The sequence below is a fragment of the Bufo bufo genome, chromosome 6 (genome assembly GCF_905171765.1).
Source record: "Bufo bufo chromosome 6, aBufBuf1.1, whole genome shotgun sequence".
Classification (NCBI taxonomy): Eukaryota; Metazoa; Chordata; class Amphibia; order Anura; family Bufonidae; genus Bufo; species Bufo bufo.
Genome location: NC_053394.1, coordinates 158,060,345 through 158,078,387, shown reverse-complemented (window position 1 = coordinate 158,078,387; position 18,043 = coordinate 158,060,345). Strand labels below are relative to the sequence as shown.

At 43.9% G+C, this 18,043-nt stretch overlaps 1 protein-coding gene across 3 annotated transcripts in view; it reads right to left on the bottom strand.

Annotated features, from left to right (window-relative positions):
• Positions 1 to 638: 638 nt before the first annotated feature.
• Positions 639 to 18,043, bottom strand: part of LOC121005397 — a 36,233-nt gene continuing 18,828 nt past the window's right edge. For 2 of the 3 annotated variants that reach the window (XM_040438130.1, XM_040438131.1), the window contains exons 4-11: positions 14,914 to 14,981; positions 14,746 to 14,821; positions 11,454 to 11,551; positions 10,227 to 10,335; positions 7,026 to 7,153; positions 2,077 to 2,218; positions 1,626 to 1,779; positions 639 to 1,555 (exon numbers count right to left, since the gene is read on the bottom strand). In XM_040438130.1, coding sequence (XP_040294064.1) covers positions 769 to 1,555; positions 1,626 to 1,779; positions 2,077 to 2,218; positions 7,026 to 7,153; positions 10,227 to 10,335; positions 11,454 to 11,551; positions 14,746 to 14,821; positions 14,914 to 14,981 — 1,562 coding nt within the window. In that variant the 3' untranslated portion in view covers positions 639 to 768. The remainder of the gene's footprint in view (positions 1,556 to 1,625; positions 1,780 to 2,076; positions 2,219 to 7,025; positions 7,154 to 10,226; positions 10,336 to 11,453; positions 11,552 to 14,745; positions 14,822 to 14,913; positions 14,982 to 18,043) is intronic. The other variant, XM_040438132.1, reaches the window with a different exon arrangement.

Sequence of the window (18,043 nt, the reverse complement as noted above, 5' to 3'; positions counted from 1 at the left end):
TTGACTTGAATGGGTCCGTGAACCGTTGTCCGTCAAAAAAATAGGAAAGGTCATATTTTTTGGACGGACAGGAAACACGGATCACGGCCACGGATGAACAATGGTGCATTTTCCGAGTTTTCAACGGACCCATTGAAAGTCAATGGGTCCGCAGAAAATCACGGAAAACGGAACAACGGCCACTGATTCACACAACGGTCGTGTGCATGAGGCCTAAGGGTTACATAGCATCATAATGCTATGGGACTCCAGCAGGGCAGGAAGTTCAGGCCAGGAGCTGCGCTGCGGACTCGCAGGGTGACACACGCTCGTCTGCTTACACAGGCCAATTATTGGGTACAAACACTTATCCCTGATAACTGGCCTGATTATCAGCCTGTGTAAAAGGACCTTTAGCCTTAGTATAGTAACAAAATGGCACCTGTAATATGCTTACGTGGAAATAGCTTAGCAATTATATGCGCAATTTTTGCATTATTATGCAAATTGGTAATTTTTTTTATGCTCAGACATTAACATAAATGCTACCAAATAGCAAAAATGCTAAATGCAACCTAAAAAAAATCCCCATTATTTTGAAGATCAAGGGGAAAAAAAAAAATAATTTATTCCAGTCCCCACCCCCCCTCCCCTTAAATAGCCAACAAACCCTCCCTCCCAATAAATCTATCAAAATTATGTACAGTACAAAAAGGGTAACTATTTACAAAATTAGGATCCACCTCCAACAAGACCTAAAACTAAAATAAAAAATAAATAAAATTAAAATTAAAAATTGGTATAATGGGGTGGGGAAAAGTCTGTGGAGGTAGAAGAGGCAGCAGGCTGTTGCTGGTTTTGGTTGGTCCCACTGTTGCTATAGGGAGCGGGTGGATAAGGATAAAAAGAATTATAAAACTGGGAACCAGTAGTGGGCGGGGAAGGGGCAGAAAAGTTAACAGGGTCTGTCTGTGTAGAGGTGGACATGACTCTGGGCCTGGGGAGGGAAACAGGAGGTTGTTGTCTCAAGCCAGTTGCCCACCGGAGGGTCTGGATGAGATCCCCAAGGTCCGGCAGGGGGTTGGCGGAGCCAAAGACTGCTGCCGCAGCGTGTACAAACGACATGAAATTATCTTGGATATGAGTTGGCATTTGGCGGCAGAGAGATGCCAATCCATATCCGAAGAAGTCGAATCGGTCATCGCCATCTACCCTCCGGATAAGGGACATGACTTCACTCTCCACTTCTAACTGTCTCTCCATTGTCCGGAGGCTCCTCCGACTCCGGCCTCGGCTGAAAGATGTGCGGCTAGATGGGGAAGGCCGTGTGGTGCGGGTGGCTGCTGGTGCAGCAACAGATTTGGATACTGCAGCAGCTGTTGGTGCAGATGTGGCCGCTATATCTGGTGATGGCGGAGTGGCCACCCACGAATGTACAGACAGGTCTTCTTGTATCACCTCCACTTTGTGGGTTGGCTCAGTTGAAGTGGAAGAAGCCGGCTCCCTCTGCTGGTGCTCATCGGGTTCAGTAGGGGACTCTGCTGGACTATCAGTCTCCTGACAGTTGCCTTGGTGTCTGTTGAAAAAAAAATAATTACACAGTATACCAAGCTGTGAAGATAAAAACCTATGCATTCAATACTTACGTCCGGGATCCCCTGCTGGGCAAGATAAACAGCAGTTCCTCGTAGTGAGGCATTTTCTTGCGCTTCGAGGGAGAGGACCCATTTTTTTCTGCATTCTTCACCTCCTTCAGGAGGCGGTCCCGCACACTCTTCCACCTCTTTCGTGCGTATTCCTCTAGAATGGAAACTATAATCTCAAAAATGTACTACTGTTTTTTTTATTTTATTTTTTATTTAGTTCGGCAGTTTGTCACAGTGAGGTTCAGTTGCTGGTACTAGAGGAATAACAACTATTCCATGCAAACACAGACCGTAAACAGTATAGGCCTGTGTATACATGGGACACTTTCACTGCTCTTCTCAGCTGTGCAAAACAGCAATGTTCTCTGAACCTCACGGTCCTGCCATGCTGCTCTGATTCCTGTAGGTGGAAATGCAATAGAAAATAGGTTTTGCACCCCATAACACTCACCCATAACCCCCTGCTGGTCTTGTGTGTACTCGCCCCAGTCCGGGTACAATGCCTCACATATTTCGAGCCAGGCTCTGTCACGCCGGTTCCGGTCACTATACCCGGATGCGCTTTTGTCCCAAAGCTCGGGACGGTCATGCACCTGTGTAAAAAAAAAAATATATATTTTTTTTATAAATGTACTTTTTGTCACACATTTTGCCAAAACATCAACCTACAAACCTGTCAACATTTAAGTAGCACCCTAGGGTACAGCTCCCCATTTTGGTACAAATTTGAGAACCCCACTAATTTGCAGTGTGCGGCCTAAGCCTGTCCTACCAATATAGGAAAACTAGATTTTTGTACTTAGCGTAAAATCTGTTTCTCTTCCGTTCATTGGGGGACACAGTCTTGATCTTGGGTATAGCTATTGCCACGAGGAGGCGACACTAAGCAAAAAAAATGTTAGCTATATCCCTCCTGCAGACACTGAGCTAAATCAGTTTGTACAAAAGCAGTAGGAGCAGCTAGGAGAAGCCAACAACCAATAATAAAAAGGAAGAAAACCGGAGATCCCATCTAGGAGAACCAGTAATGTACAAACTGGGTGGGAGCTGTGTCCCCCAATGAACGGAAGAGAAACAGATTTTTCGGTAAGTACAAAAATCTAGTTCTCTCATCCGTATCATTGGGGGACACAGTCTTGACCTTGGGACGTTCCAGAGCAGTCCCCGGGGTGGGTCATAAACTAAAAAGCCATCCTGCCAATCCGAGGACCGCTTTCTGCAAAACTCTATGCCCCAGAGAAGTGTTAGAAGATGCAAAGGTGTGCACTCTGTAAAACTTGGAAAAGTGTGCCCAGACAACCAGGCAGCCTCCCTGTACCCCTGAAGGGCCGAAGCCCCAGGATGTACTGCTCAACCATTGCCCAAGCAAAATGAGCTGTAACCCGGAAGGGTGGAGCCCATCCACTGATGCGGTACACTTCTACAATAGCCATCGGGAAATAGAAACTTTGGACACAGATAGCCCTCGTCTCGGTCCCTCCGGAATAATAAATCAGTCTGTCGGAAAGAGGACGCCTGAAACAGATAAATGCGAATCCAAACAAGATGCCCGCTGATGATGAAGGGCGACCGACAGGCAAGAGCCGCTAGATCCGACACCCTAAGGATGGCAACTTCTTGCCCTGCGAAAGAGGAGAAGTAGAAAAGGCTGATGCGGTTCAGAAGGGAACCAGCATCTAGGGGTGACAACAAGGACAGTACGACCGCTCTACCCGGGGAGGGGAGCCATGGAAACGATACACACATGCAAACTGAATAAGTGCATACCCAAAACCACACGGAAGCAATGCGGATGCTGTCAACGTAGTAGAAGGTAGAGGCAATGCACTACCTGTAAAGGCTCAAAGCCCGAGCCCTAGAAATCGGCAGGTTTTACCATGCACCGAAAGCCGAACTAATACCCACGAGAAGTGAGCAAACCCACCAGCTGAAACCGGTCATGGTATGGGAAGATGACAGCACTATAGGGAATAAGAGTACCTGTCAGCCAGCGCATCAGGAACACCATACATATAAGGCCTGGAGAATCTAATGCACCTGGTGATGGCAGAAGCCATCATGAGCACAGAGCCACCTATGATAAGGAAATGTAGGCACAATCACAGCTACAACTAGCGAGAAGGTTCCACCCCTAGAAGGGGGACGATGAACAGAAATACTCCCCCTGGGACAGAGTCCCACAGTAGGGGCACGCAACAAGAGTAGCCATAAAATCTATGGCCAGCGCAAGGCTGCCTCATAGGCAGGAGGCCATAGCCCAACTATGGTTTCCAGAACAAGAGGAGAGGCTCCCCCTGAGAATGAGGCCAAACAGAAGTAAACACCCAGAATATGGTGCTAGCGCCATCCTCCACTTGAGGAGCAAGGAAACTGACAAGCAGTGCATCTGTTCCAACTACTGAGAGAGAATGGATGTCGATCATGTTGAGTCCAAAGCCTGTCAGCTACCGTCCCACCTAAGAAAGACGGAAAATGCTATAGAGCATCACTCAGCTGACTGAAGAGGGAAACCCGACACAATGTATCGGGTCCACGGGTAGTGTAAGCCCTACTGGTTGTGCAACTACTCCACCAATAGAAGGAGGGTAATGCTACCGGATCTACAGTACGCAATTGTGGTGCCACTAATCCACCTATAGAAGGGGGAAAACCGAAAGGACAGATAACCACCAGTATTAGTGAAATTACTCCACCTGCGGAGGGGGTAATGCAACAGGACCTATGGTATCCAGTGGAAGTGCCGTTACCCGCCCAATGAAGGAGGGTAATGCAATAGCCTGTATAGGAACCAGTGGTAGAGCAACTACTCTATACAAAGAGGGTAATACCACAAAATGTACAGTATACGGAGTAAGTGCAAATACTCCTATTACAGAAGGAGAGGAATGCTAGCAGAAGCATAGGATCCAGTAATAGTGCAACTATTCCGCCATGGATGTAGGGTAGTGCTACAGGACTTCTGGTATCCCATGGTGTAAATAGTCCGCCTATGGAAGGAGAACAATGCTACCTGATGTACAGGAACCCACGGAAGGTGCCAATACTCTGACTAAGAAATACGCAAACACTCCTAAAAAAAGAAGAGTAATGCTACCGGCTGTACCGTGTCCAGTTAGTGGCACTACTCCGCCTATGGAAAGAGAATAATGGAACGGACTGTACGGTACCCCATGGAAGTGTTATTACCCTGTTTATAGAAGAAGGGTAATGGTACAGACTATACAGTACCCAATGGAAGTGCAAGTACTCCGCCTATGAAAGGAGTGTAATGCAACAGGCAGTACAGCATCCAATGTAAGTGCAATTACTCCACCTATGGAAGGAGGGTGATGCTACAGGCAGTACAGCTTAGAGTGTAAGTGTGATTACTCCGCCTCTGGAAGGAGGTAATACTAAAGGCAGTACAGCACCCAGTGTAAGTGCAATTACTCCACCTATGGAAGGAGAGTAATGCTATAAGCTGCCTAGTATCCAGTGCAAGTGCAATTACTCCGCCTATGGAAGGAGAGTAATGCTATAAGCTGCCCAGTATCCAGTGCAAGTGCAATTACTCCGCCTATGGAAAAAGGTAATGCTACAGGCTGCACGGTATCCATTGTAAGTGCAATTACCCCGCTTATGGAAGGAGGTAATGCTACAGGCAGTACAGCATCCAATGTAAGTACAAGTACTCCACCTATGGAAGGAGGGTGATGCTATAAAGGTGCACGGTATCCAGTGCAAAAGCAATTACTCCGCCTTATGGCAGGCGGTAATACTAAAGGCAGTACAGCATCGAGTGTAAGTGCAATTACTCCGCCTCTGGAAGGAGAGTAATGCTACAAGCTGCCCAGTATCCAGTGCAAGTGCAATTACTCCGCCTATGGAAGGAGGTAATGTTACAGGCAGTACAGCATCCAGTGTAAGTGCAGTTACTCCGCCTTTTATGGAAGGAGGGTAATGCTACAGAATGTACAGTATCCACTGGAAGTGCAATTACTCCGCTTTTTTATGGAAGGAGGGTATTGCTACAGGCTGTACAGTATCCAGTGCAATTACTCTGCCTTTTGTGGAAGGAGGGTAATGCTACAGTCTACACGATATCCAGCGCACGTGCAATTACTCCGCCTATGGAAGGAGGGTATGCTACCATGTAACTACTCCCTACAGGGAGTGCTGCGGTATCCGGCGGTAGAGTCCGGATTCCGCTATAGGATATATGTATCCAGCAGTAGGGTAAAGAAATCCTGCCTACAGAATGGCATGGGAACTAGGTTCAGACAGACCAAATAGCTCCAAGGGTTAATATATAAACTTTTTTTTTATATATATATACAGCTCAATTCTAACCAAACAGACCTAAGGGAACTGCACCCACATCCATCTGTACTAATAACCAGCACAGCAAGCCTCAGTAGAGAGCCCAGAAGCACTTTCCTCAGCACAGTAGCACCGAGGCAAGGAAGGGGTTAAGCAGAAGGCAGGGGGGGAGCTTATTGGCAGCTGGTGGGGCTAGAGCAATTACTACACCAGGTTGGACTCTCATCAACACATCCTGCATAGCTTCCAAATGCACGTGCAGGTTAGTCACCAGATTACTAGGAAACAACCTAATAACACACTGAGCCATTAGAGAAAGTCTGGGAATAAGAGGAAGTCTCCCTTTCCCCGGGGAAGGGACACCTGCCAAAACTGAGGCCTCAGGTGGAGGTAAGTAGGCCTCCATGGGGGATATTCACATTAAAAAACCTGAGGAGGGGGAGGGAGGAGGAATGGGGGCTTGGGGACTGAGAGAATACTCACCAGTCTAAAGTTTTCTGCCCCCCTGGCTCCAGCTTCGGTGTATTACCCATTGGTGAGGGACGCTACACCGGTAACAGAGGGGACTTTGGCGGAGACCGGACCTGGTGACCCGAAAGCTGGCGGGAAACAGAGGTTTTTACAGGAACCTCTGGTCCTCCTTGCCTTCTGGAGATCGGGAATGTGCAGTGGGCTTGGGGACCCCCTGGATTCACGTCTCCTGGGTGGGAACGCAGGCAGCTTGGAGACTGCCCTCAGCCCAGCTAAAGGAAAGAAAAAGAAAAACATTCAGCAGACCTGCAAAGCAGGAAGGTCTGCCTCCTACGGACACTAAGCTAAAAACGGATTGATTCGCTCAGTGTCTGCAGGAGGGCTATAGCTGAGAGGAGGAGCTAACACTTTTTTTTGCTTAGTGTCGCCTCCTAGTGGCAACAGCTCAACAGCTATACCCAAGGTCAAGACTGTGTCCCCCAATGATACGGATGAGAAATGTATGCATCTAGCAGAGCATTTTATTATTATTTCTTTTTCAACATGTGCATTCACTTTGATTATGTGGTCAAGATAACATCTTCCTGCCAGTAGTAAAAAAAATTCCTAAACACTTTCTATGACACATACCAAAGAGATCAGGGTGCCGACATCCATGTCCATCCTTCGGTAAGGCCTCCTGGTTGTCATGCTGCTGCCTCTCTCCTTCCCATGCTGCAGTGACCTCAAACGTCTGCTGGAGAAGAAGCTTCCACCCCCTTTTGGGGTGTGTTAAATTTATTATATTTGACATGCACTTTGCAAATTTTATGTTTCTGCATGCAAAGTCCAAAAATCCACAAAGGCCTCATTCACACATACGTGGAATTTCACGGACCACGGTCATGAGCATGAGCACACAGCGTCATTGGTTGCTATGACACTGTGTGCTTCGTGCCGCTGCTGTACAGTAATACACTCGTATAGATCCACGTATGTGTGAATGAGGCCTAAAAAGCAATCCAGCACATTTGACGCAAATTTTCCACCTCATATTGATTTAAATAAAGACCGAAAACGCACCAAAATTTGCATTAGAAAGAAAATGTTGTGTAGATATGTAGATATACCCTTAGGCCTCTTTCAGACGGGCGTCACGTTTTGGCTCCAGGTGCATTGCAGCAAACCCGCACGAGTAGGTACGCAATTGCAGTCAGTTTTGACTGCGATTGCGTTCAGTTGTTGTTTTTATCGCGCGGATGCAATGTGTTTTGCACACGCGTGATAAAAAACTGAATGTGGTACCCAGACCCGAACTTCTTCACAGAAGTTCAGGTTTGGGTTCAAGGTTGTGTAGATTGTAATATTTTCCCTTATAACATGGTTATAAGGGAAAATAATAGCATTCTGAATACAGAATGCATAGTAAAATAGCGCTGGATGGGTTAAAAAATAAAAGATAATAATTTAACTCACCTTAATCCACTCGTTCTCGCAGCCCGGCTTCTCTTCTGTCTTCACCTTTGCTGTGCAGTAGGAAAAAGACCTGTGGTGACGTCACTGCGTGCATCACATGGTCCGTCACATGATCCATGTGATCGACCATGTGATGAGCGCAGTGACGTCACCACAGGTCCTTTTCCTCACAGATGAAGACAGAAGAGATGCCGACTGCGCGAACAAGTGGATTAAGGCGAGTAAAAAAATTTTTTACATTTTTTTTAACCCCTCCAGCCCTATTTTACTTTGCATTCTGTATTCAGAATGCTATTATTTTCCCTTATAACCATGTTATAAAGGGAAAATAATAATGATCGGGTCCCCATCCCGATAGTCTCCTAGCAACCGTGCGTGAAAATCACACCGCATCCGCACTTGCGATTTTCACGCAGCCCCATTTCTATGGGGCCTGCGTTACGTGAAAAACGCACAAAGAGGAGCATGCTGCGATTTTCACGCAACGCACAAGTCATGCGTGAAAATCACCGCTCATGTGCACAGGCCCATAGAAATGAATAGGTCCGGATTCAGTGCGGGTGCAATGCGTTCACCTCACGCATTGCACCCTCGCGGAAATCTCGCCCGTCTGAAAGAGGCCTTAGGTGACCATGGTGACGGATCATGTGATGGGCGCAGTGACGTCACCACATGTCCTTTTCCTCACAGATTAAGACAGAAGAGATGCCGGCTGCGCGAACAAGTGGATTAAGGCGAGTTAAATTATTATTTTTTTAACCCCTCCAGCCCTATTTTACTTGTATTCAGAATGTATTATTTTCCCTTATAACCATGTTATAAGGGAAAATAATAGCAATCTACACAACCTTGAACCCAAAACTGAACTTCTGTGAAGAAGTTCGGGTCTGGGTACCACAGTCAGTTTTTTATCACGTCCGTGCAAAACACATTGCATCCGCGCGATAAAAACTGAACGGAACGCAATCGCAGTCAAAACTGACTGAAATCGCGTACCTACTCGCTCGGGTTTGCCACAAAGCACCCGGGACGCATCCGGAGCCAAAACGTGACACCTGTCTGAAAGAGGCCTTCGGCTCCAGGGAATGTTTGGTTGATTGCTCGTCTGGTGCAGATCTCTGCTGATAGATCTCTAAGGGACCAGCGAGTATATACTGGACATCCTGACACTGATGTGACCCCAGTGCCATTTGGTGTGGCTCTGGCATACCTGGGACCATTTAACTGTGTATCAACGTAAGAGATGTACGCACTCAAATGTTGTGGCAGTGCTCAGATAGGATTCCACTCAATTTTCTATCACCAGTAAAAAATAAATAAAAAAAAAAGCACTCAATGGCATTAGGATTTTTTGAAAAATAGCTTTATCTGATAGCAGTCCACAAATAAAGTGATTTATGTACCTCTCTGGATTGTTGTCAAATATAACTCCAACCATATTGCCATTGAGTGCTGTAGTAATTTTTTTTTGGGAAGTATCCAATAAAAGGTCATATCTTAAATGGTGGTGGTTCTGTGAATCCTGCCTACAGAGTAAAAACCTCTGTTGTGTCACCGTCTCCATGTGGGCCCATCATGCCTAGCATACCTGATGATATGTATACCTTATATAGAAGGAGAGTAGGAAAGAAAATCAATCAGCTGTAAGATTCAAATGGGATGGTGTAAAGATCTCAGAGACTTGAACTGGATCTATGCAGTGAGAGGTTTTGTGGGGTGTTGCCAGCCTGAAATGGCTAGTACCTACCAAAAGTGGTCCAAGGAAGGACAACCAATGAACCACAGACAAAGTCATGGGCACCCAAGGCTCGCTTATGCACATGGGGAGTAAAGTCACAGAACAGCTACTGTTACACAATTATTTTTAAAAAGGTGGAGTGCTCTGACGGAAAACAATTGCTTTTACAGTCAGTTGCATGTCCATCATGGACCTGGAGGCATTACGGGAGGAAGGCAAACTGGCTGAGGCAATGTGATGTTCTGTAGAATGTTCTGCTGGGAAATATAGATGGTTACCTAAATGTTGTTTTCAAACCAAGTACACCCCTCCATAACATACTGCAAAAAGGACTCTCCATGTTCCCTAGATCTCAGTCCTACTGAGAATCTGTGGCATGTACCTGTACTAGAAATACAAGTAGGTCCCACCTCACAACTTGGCTGAAGGGAGATGCTGCTAACAGCTTAATGCCAGATACAACAGGAGGTCTTGTTGAGTCCACGTCCTGATAGTTCACCGCAGATTGTAATGCTATGGCTGATCAATATACTGTATATACTTTAACTATATCATTATGCAGTTCTTTAATATGATATGTGAGTCTTACATAGAGTTTCTATCTAAGAAAACACTCAATTCACATGCTCATTACCCACCTTTGACAATATCTACAGGAATCTCTTCCTCGTGACCCTGTTGATCACCACTCACATATAGCTCTTCTTCTGATTTAACTTCCAGTTTAACATGAGTGAGATCTTCACCCTGATTTGACATATGTATATTTTACAAGACAGTTTGAGAAATCTAACAGATTATTTATTTATATAGAACAAGGACAACCCGTAAGGTTATTCAAATCAAGGAAGTAGCAGGTGTTGCTACAATATGCAGATGATAACATTTTCAAGCACATAGCTCCAATCTGTGGCATCTGGGAGGGACATAAAAGCCAGATTGAAAGCAAAAGTTTTTTAGTCATGTGAAACCTCAAAAATTGGATCAAGTCATGTGGGATGATTGTGTGATGCGTCCTGTTCGTTGACATGCTAGTTATCGCCACTTGAAACTAGAATGACAGCAAAAGGTGCACAGAGGCAGACCTCTGCACGGATGGATCATTTGATTAGAAGAATGGCACGTAGTGATCCATTCTGTACTGGAGGTGAAACTGGAAGTCACATCACAAGCAAACCGTGTCTACACAAACCATGAGAATGTGTTTACACAGAACAGGGCTACAAACCAGAAGTCCAGCTACAGGTGAACTATTGACCTTACTCCACCACTCAAAAAAAAAAAAAAAAACTATCATGGGGCACAGCAAGATGGCAATGGAAATTGGAATGGAGGTCTATCCTCTTCAGCAGTAAATCCTGCCTTTGTCTCAGATGCGCCGATAGCTGGAGATCAGTCTGGAGACTATGTGGGCAACACTATGAAGAGGCCTTCACATGGGAATGTCACACCAGTCTTACTCACAGGATTATAGTGTGGGGTGGCATAATGGATGATAGTGTACCTGACATGAAGACTAGAGAGGTTAGGCTAACAGCTCAGCGTTACATTGATCTGGTCGTGGAACCAAAGTCTCTCAGCCATTTTTCAACAGGACAAAATCGGGCTGCATGTTGCTCGTGCTACTGTGAGCAGTCTGTGTGGCTTAAAAGTGCTAACATGCACTTGTCTCCCATCCAGCACATCTGGGACGTAATTGATGCTTTCCATAATTGCATGACTTTTCCTTCTTGGTGTTGCTATTTCAATGTTAAGAGGTGTGTGTGTGTGTGTGTGTATTTTTTTTTTCCAGGACCACACCTATGACTAAATGTCTAAAAAGGTCTACTCAACCTCAGATTTGTATAGGCCTCGGAGACATTTACCTGATGATCCCATTGGACATTATAATTTTCCTCCGAACAATCCTGGGAATACAGGGGACTGGGACAGGTCTCTGATGGACTTCCCTTACTGGATCCATCTGTAGGAAACACACACAGTGACTGAAGTGATAATCAGGACAATGAGTGTTATCTAGATGACCCTATAACTACTCTCCATTAACCCCTTCCCGCATATGGGTATAACTGTACATTCAGATTGCATGCAACTTAGTGCAATCTGTCTTACAGTTATGTCCCAGCTTTAAATTGTCACCATGTCATCAGACGCGGTGACTGTGAGGAGATCACAACTGTCCCTGACTGTTGCTGGGCCTATCAAACTGGCGCGAAAACAAATCACATCGGTCCCATGCCAGCGATTGTTGTGATGACCAGTCAGTAACGGACTAGCCGATCACAGCATTGAACACTGGATTTGGAGGTATTTCCCCAAATAAGAGGGCCCGGTATGGTATTAAACTGTAAGATCTGTGAGAGTGCCACCGGGCATACCTACCATTTCCAAATATATGAGGGGAAAAGACACCAAAACTGAACACGTAGACACACCCCATTCCTAGGCGTTAGTAGGAAGATTGTTTGGGATGTTATACATCTTCTATTGGGCAAAGAGTATCATTTATACACAACTTCTATAAGGGTCCATTCACACGTCCGCAAAATGAGTCGGAACGGGTATGGACCCATTCATTTTCAATGGGGCCGCAAAAAATGTGCTGTCCGCATCTGCACTTCCAGTCTGCGGCCCCGCAAAAAAAATAGAACATGTCCTATTCTTGTCCGCAGACACGGACAAGAAAAGGCATTTCCCTTATAGTGCCAGCCATGTGGGATCCGCAAAATGCGGAACGCACATGGCCGGTGTCCATGTTTTGCGGATCTGCAACGATTTGTAATAATCAGAGGGGCCTCCCCACAACTCTGCAGGGACAAACAAACAATCGGAGTGGGAGAGAGCAAGGCCATCTGCAGTGAACTTTGCTGCTCGTGAGATATATAAGGATAAGAAGCGTCCTAAGCTTGACCACAATCCACAATGATTGGACCTGGATGCAGGTCCACCACTAAAGGCACCAAACCTGTATGTGTATAGGAATATAACAAATTCTTGGGTGGAGTGGACCTTCCAGATCAGGTCATCAAACAATACAGTGCAATGCACAAAATTATGGTATAAGAAACTGTTCATCTAACCCAAATTGCCTTGTACTGTACAGATATGTTAGCAGTAGCAATACTTTCCTGCAATTTCAGAAAAAGATAAAAACCCTGACCAGGATGGGGAGAGCAATACATCTGCATCTGGCAGTGATCTCAGCAGGATAATTCCTGGTCAGCATTTCCGTACAGAAATCCCTACAACTAGCAAAACAAAAAACAAAACCCAAAAATACAGTGTGCGCGCAAAAAGTGGAATTAGAAAGGACACAATCCACCTATGTGAAATATGACACCTGGCCTGCGCATTAAAGACCGTTTTAAAATTTATCACACTTCTTGGATTTTTTTTTACTCTACATCCTCCTCTTTTGTCACACATACTGGCCACAAGAATGTTTTATTTTACTAACTAGCCCCATAGCTCAAAAATCATAATATTTGTGCAATCCCCAAAACAAACCCTAGGAGAGATGATTTGCCTTCAAATTTTTTTTTTTTTTTTTTTGCTAAGGCTTTTGATAAATATTGGCCCAAAAAAAAAAAAAAAGTTTTATTTTATATTTTATGGAATGGTGGGTAGGTTGATAGTAGGACCTGGCATTCCCCCTCCTCCCAGTGCAGGATTTCCAGGTTTCCTTCAGTCACCTCACTATACCTCTAGATGCATATAATGAGAGGTATGACTTCACAAACTAAAAGCTCTCCAGCTGTTGCAAAACTACAACTCCCAGCATGCCAAGACTGCCTACAGCTATCCGCCTACAGCAGGGCATGGTGGGAATTGTAGTTTTACAACAGCTGGAGAGCCGCCGGGTGGCCATCTCTGCCCTAGATGAATTCCTTGAGGGTACAGTTTCCAAAATGGAGTCACTGCCTGGGGATTTCTTTTTTTATTTCATCTCATATTGTCTGCAATCGTAATCCAGCGATATATAAATGACCAAATTAGGGCTCAAATGTGCACGATGCAGAAACTGGGCACAACATATTGGGTAATTAAATAGCATATCTGTGGAAAAACTGCAATATTCATTTTTCAGCATTAGCTGCACATTCATTTCTGGAACACACCTGTGAGGTCAAAACGATCACTACACCCCTAGATAAATTCCTTGAGGGGGTGTATTTTCAAAATGGAGTCACTTCTTGGGGGGCTGTTTTTTGATTTCACCTCAGAGACTCTGCAATTGTCAGCCAGTGCTGTGTAAATGACAAAATTAGGTTTCAAATTTGCATGGTGTTCTTTCACACCTGAGCTTTGACATAGTTCCAGGCAACAGATTAGGGCCACATGTAGGGGGTTTCTAAACTCAGGAAAGACAGCATAATGATTACATTGCTGACTTTTCACAGTGGCACAAACTGGGCACAACATATCGGGTACTGAAATGGCATATCTATGGAAAAAGTGCAATATTAATTTTCTACTATCAGCTGCACATTAATTTCTGGAACACACCTGTGGGGTCAAAATGATCACTACACCCCTAGATAAATTCCTTGAGAGGTGTAGTTTTCAGAATGGGGTCACTTTTTGGGGGTTACCACTACTGGTACCTCAGGGTGTTTGTGACATGGTGTCCCAAAAGCAAAATCGGCTGTTCAAAAGCCTAATAGCTCTCCTTCCCTTCGGAGCCCTACGGTGTGCCTATACATCAATTTATGACCACATATGGGGTATTGCCATATTCAGGAGAAAATGCGTAACAAACTGGTATGCATTTTGTTCTGTTACCCCTGGAAAAACAGTATTTTTTTTTATTTTCATGGCCCAGTGTTTGGTTTTGGATATTTTCTTGAAAAATTTTAAACATTTCTTCTAAAATTTTAAGCCTTTTTAATGTCCTAAAAAAATAAAACAACATTTACAACATGATGCCAATATAAAGTAGACATATGGTAAATGCTAATTAATAACTATTTTGTAAAGTATCTCTGCCTTAAAAGCAGAGAAAGTCAAACTTAGAAGATTGCTAACTTTTCTAAATGTAGGATTTGCTTGGATAATTGAAAGCATTCCAAAGTTATGACCACATAAAAGTAAGATATTTGGTCCAGACTGGCTTCTGCTGGAAGGGGTTAAAACCAATAAAAACCTCCCCCTACTTACATCGCTGATCGACCTTCATATATGTCCCCTCTTCTTCATCTATGATTTCAACTTTAATATCAAGCAGGCCTTCACTCTAAACATAAGGGAAAAATAGATAATTACTTTGGTATAATAGTTTGTTGACAATCATAAAATATGATGTTTTGAGATTTCAGCTCCATCTACCTGAGGATGCTGAAGAACATTGCAGTTTTCCTCTGGATAGCCTTGCAAAAATGTTTCACTAGATCCATCTGTAGGAAACAAATACATAGTGAACAAATAGGATGGATACATGTGATCAGTGTTCCCAATAGGCTTCCCTGCTAAGGGAAAATACTACTACCTGCCTCTGCCAGGTGGGAGCCCTACCCTAAGGGCTCATGCACACAAACCTATTTTTGGTCAGCATTCGATCAGCATTTATGGATACGGACCCATTCACCTTCAATGGGCCTTCCACATCTGTATGTCCGTTCCACGGCCCTGCAAAAAAATAAAAATAGAACATGGCCTATTCTTGTCCGTTTTACGGACAAGGATTGGACAGTTCTATAAAGGCAGAACATTCCTTTCTGCAAAATGAAGAACAGATATGGCCAGTATCCGCGTTTTGCATTTCCGCAATTTGCAGACTGCAAAAAAAGGCAACGGTCGTGTGCATGAGCCCTTACTATGCACCTTCAGAGCTCCTGAAAATAAACTATAGGTGGTACAATGGTGGGAGACAGGGGCAGGCCATATCAGCTTTCTGCTTGCTTTGCATCAGATGCAATAAAATTCTTCCTCCTCATTAGGCCTAGGATTGTTATAAAGGGAAGGGACAAATGTAATTTAAGAGGAAGTTGGAATCAGATCTTGTAAGAACTCATTCCAGCTAAAATGCTTACACAGACAAGACCCCTTACTAATGTCCAATTCCCAAATACAGCATAAACTCTAAACCTAATCCTTAAAAGGGAACCGATCATGAACTTTATGCAGCCCACACTAACGGCAGAATAAAGTAGAGACAGGCGAGTTGATTTCAGCGGTCTGTCATTTATAAGTTAAAAGAAAGTGGTTGTCGAGAACCAACATCACAATCATTGCAGACTGGGCCTGGAAAAGAGTCCCGGCCACCTGAGAAGAGTCCTGGTTATTCATGAATTCCTGCTCTCCCGCCCACCTGCTGATGGCTGACTGTCTTCTACCTAGTTTTCTCCCTTTCTCTCTAGTAGAGAACTGCCAACCATCAGCAGGAGATTATGAATAACCAGGACTCTTCTCAGGTAGATTGGACTCTTTTCAAGGCCGGTTATGATGATTATGATGCCGGTTCTCAGCAACCACTTACTTTTAGCTCAGGAGTGACACACCGCTGAAAGCATCATTTCTGTCACTAATTTATGCTGCCTTCAGTGAGGTCAGCATCAAGTTGATGACGGGTTCCCTTTAATTGCCTATCCATAAAACTAATCCTTAGGCACCAAAAGGTGTGTCCTCATACAGATGTTTTGGTGGAACTAGGTACAAAAAGGGTTATTCATGGTGAGGATAAATTTTTGAGAGAAGTAAATCTGTTCCATCCAAGCTCATACAACTGCTCTGGGATCAGTGGAAGGCTATACAGCAGTAGTAATCCAGTCACAGGCTGTCCTCCTGCTCATACTAGCAGTTTCTTCTGCCACCACCTGCCCATAAAGATTCATTTTATGTGGCTCCCTGTTTCTCCCCAACTGTTAATGCTGGCCTTAACCCCTTCAGGACCCTGCCATTTTTCCCCTTAAAGAGGACCTTTCATGGGTCCAAAGAATATGAACTAAGTAGCAGGCTACATAGAGCAGCGCCCAGGGATCTACGTGTACTTACTATTATTCCTGGGCGCCGCACCGTTCGCCCTCTGTGGCCCCCGGTAATTTCTCAGCATTCGGTCCAAGTAGGAGGAGACGCCAGTGTCTCCTTCTCCCTGTCCAATCGCAGCGCAGAGCTCAGAGCCAGGGAGGTTTTCTTTAGACGACCCATAAAAGGTCCTCTTTAAGGATATGATATGTGTCACTTTATGTGGTGATACCTTTAAAAAAGCTTTCACTTATCCAAGCCATTCTGAGATTGTTTGTTTGTTTTCTCGTCACATATTGTACTACCAAATTTACCAAACATTTGAAAAAATTTGCAATTTTCAAAATTTAAATTTTTCTGCTTTTAAAACAGATAGTGATATCTCCTAAAATAGTTACTACTTTACATTTCCCATATGTCTACTTTATGTTTGGATCAAGCAAATCTTGAAATTTTTCAGAAAATTTCCAAAACCAAATTTTTAAGGACTAGTTCAGGTCTGAAGTCACTTTGTGGGGCTTACATAATAGAAACTACCCATCAATGGCCCCATTTTATAAACTACGCCCCTCAATGTATTTAAAAAATGATTTTACAAATTTTGTTAACCCTTTAGGTGTTCCACAAGAATTAAAGGAAAATGTAGATGAAATTTCAGAATTTCACTTTTTTGGCAGATTTTCCATTTTAATCAATTTTTTCCAGTAACAAAGCAAGGGTTAACAGCCAAACAAAACTCTATTTATTGCCCTGATTCTGTAGTTTACAGAAACACCCAATATGTGGTCGTAAACTGCTGTACGGGCACACGGCAGGGCACAGAAGGAAATGAATGCCATATGGTTTTTGGAAGGCAGATTTCACTGGGATAATTTTAAGTTACCATGTCACATTTGAAAATCGCCTGATGCACCCCTAGAGTAGAAACTCCCCAAAAATGACCCAATTTTAGAAGCTACGGGATAAGGTGGCAGTTTTCTTGGTACTATTTTAGGGTATAAATGATTTTTGGTTGCTCTATATTACACTTTTTGTGAGGCAAGGTTTTGGCACAGTTTTTATTTTTTGTTATTTGCAATGTTCATCTGACAGGTTAGATCATGTGGTATTTTTGTAGAGCAGGTTGTTACGGACGCGACAATACCAAATATTGTTTGTTTCAGTTTTACATATTTTTTTTTTTTTTTTAAATGCTTTATTGTCTCCATAATCTGAAAGCCATAGGTTTTTTATTTTTTGGGTGACTATCTTATGTAGGGGCTCATTTTTTTTCGTTATGAGATGATGGTGTGATTGGTACTATTTTAGGGTGCATATGACTTTTTGATCGCTTGGTATTACACTTTTTGTGATGTAAGGTGACAAAAAATAGCTTTTATGCTGTTTTTTTGTTTTTTACGGTGTTCACCTGAGGGCTTAGGTCATGTGATATTTTTATACAACAGGTTCTTGCGGATGCGGCGATATGTATACTTTTTTACACAATAATATTTAA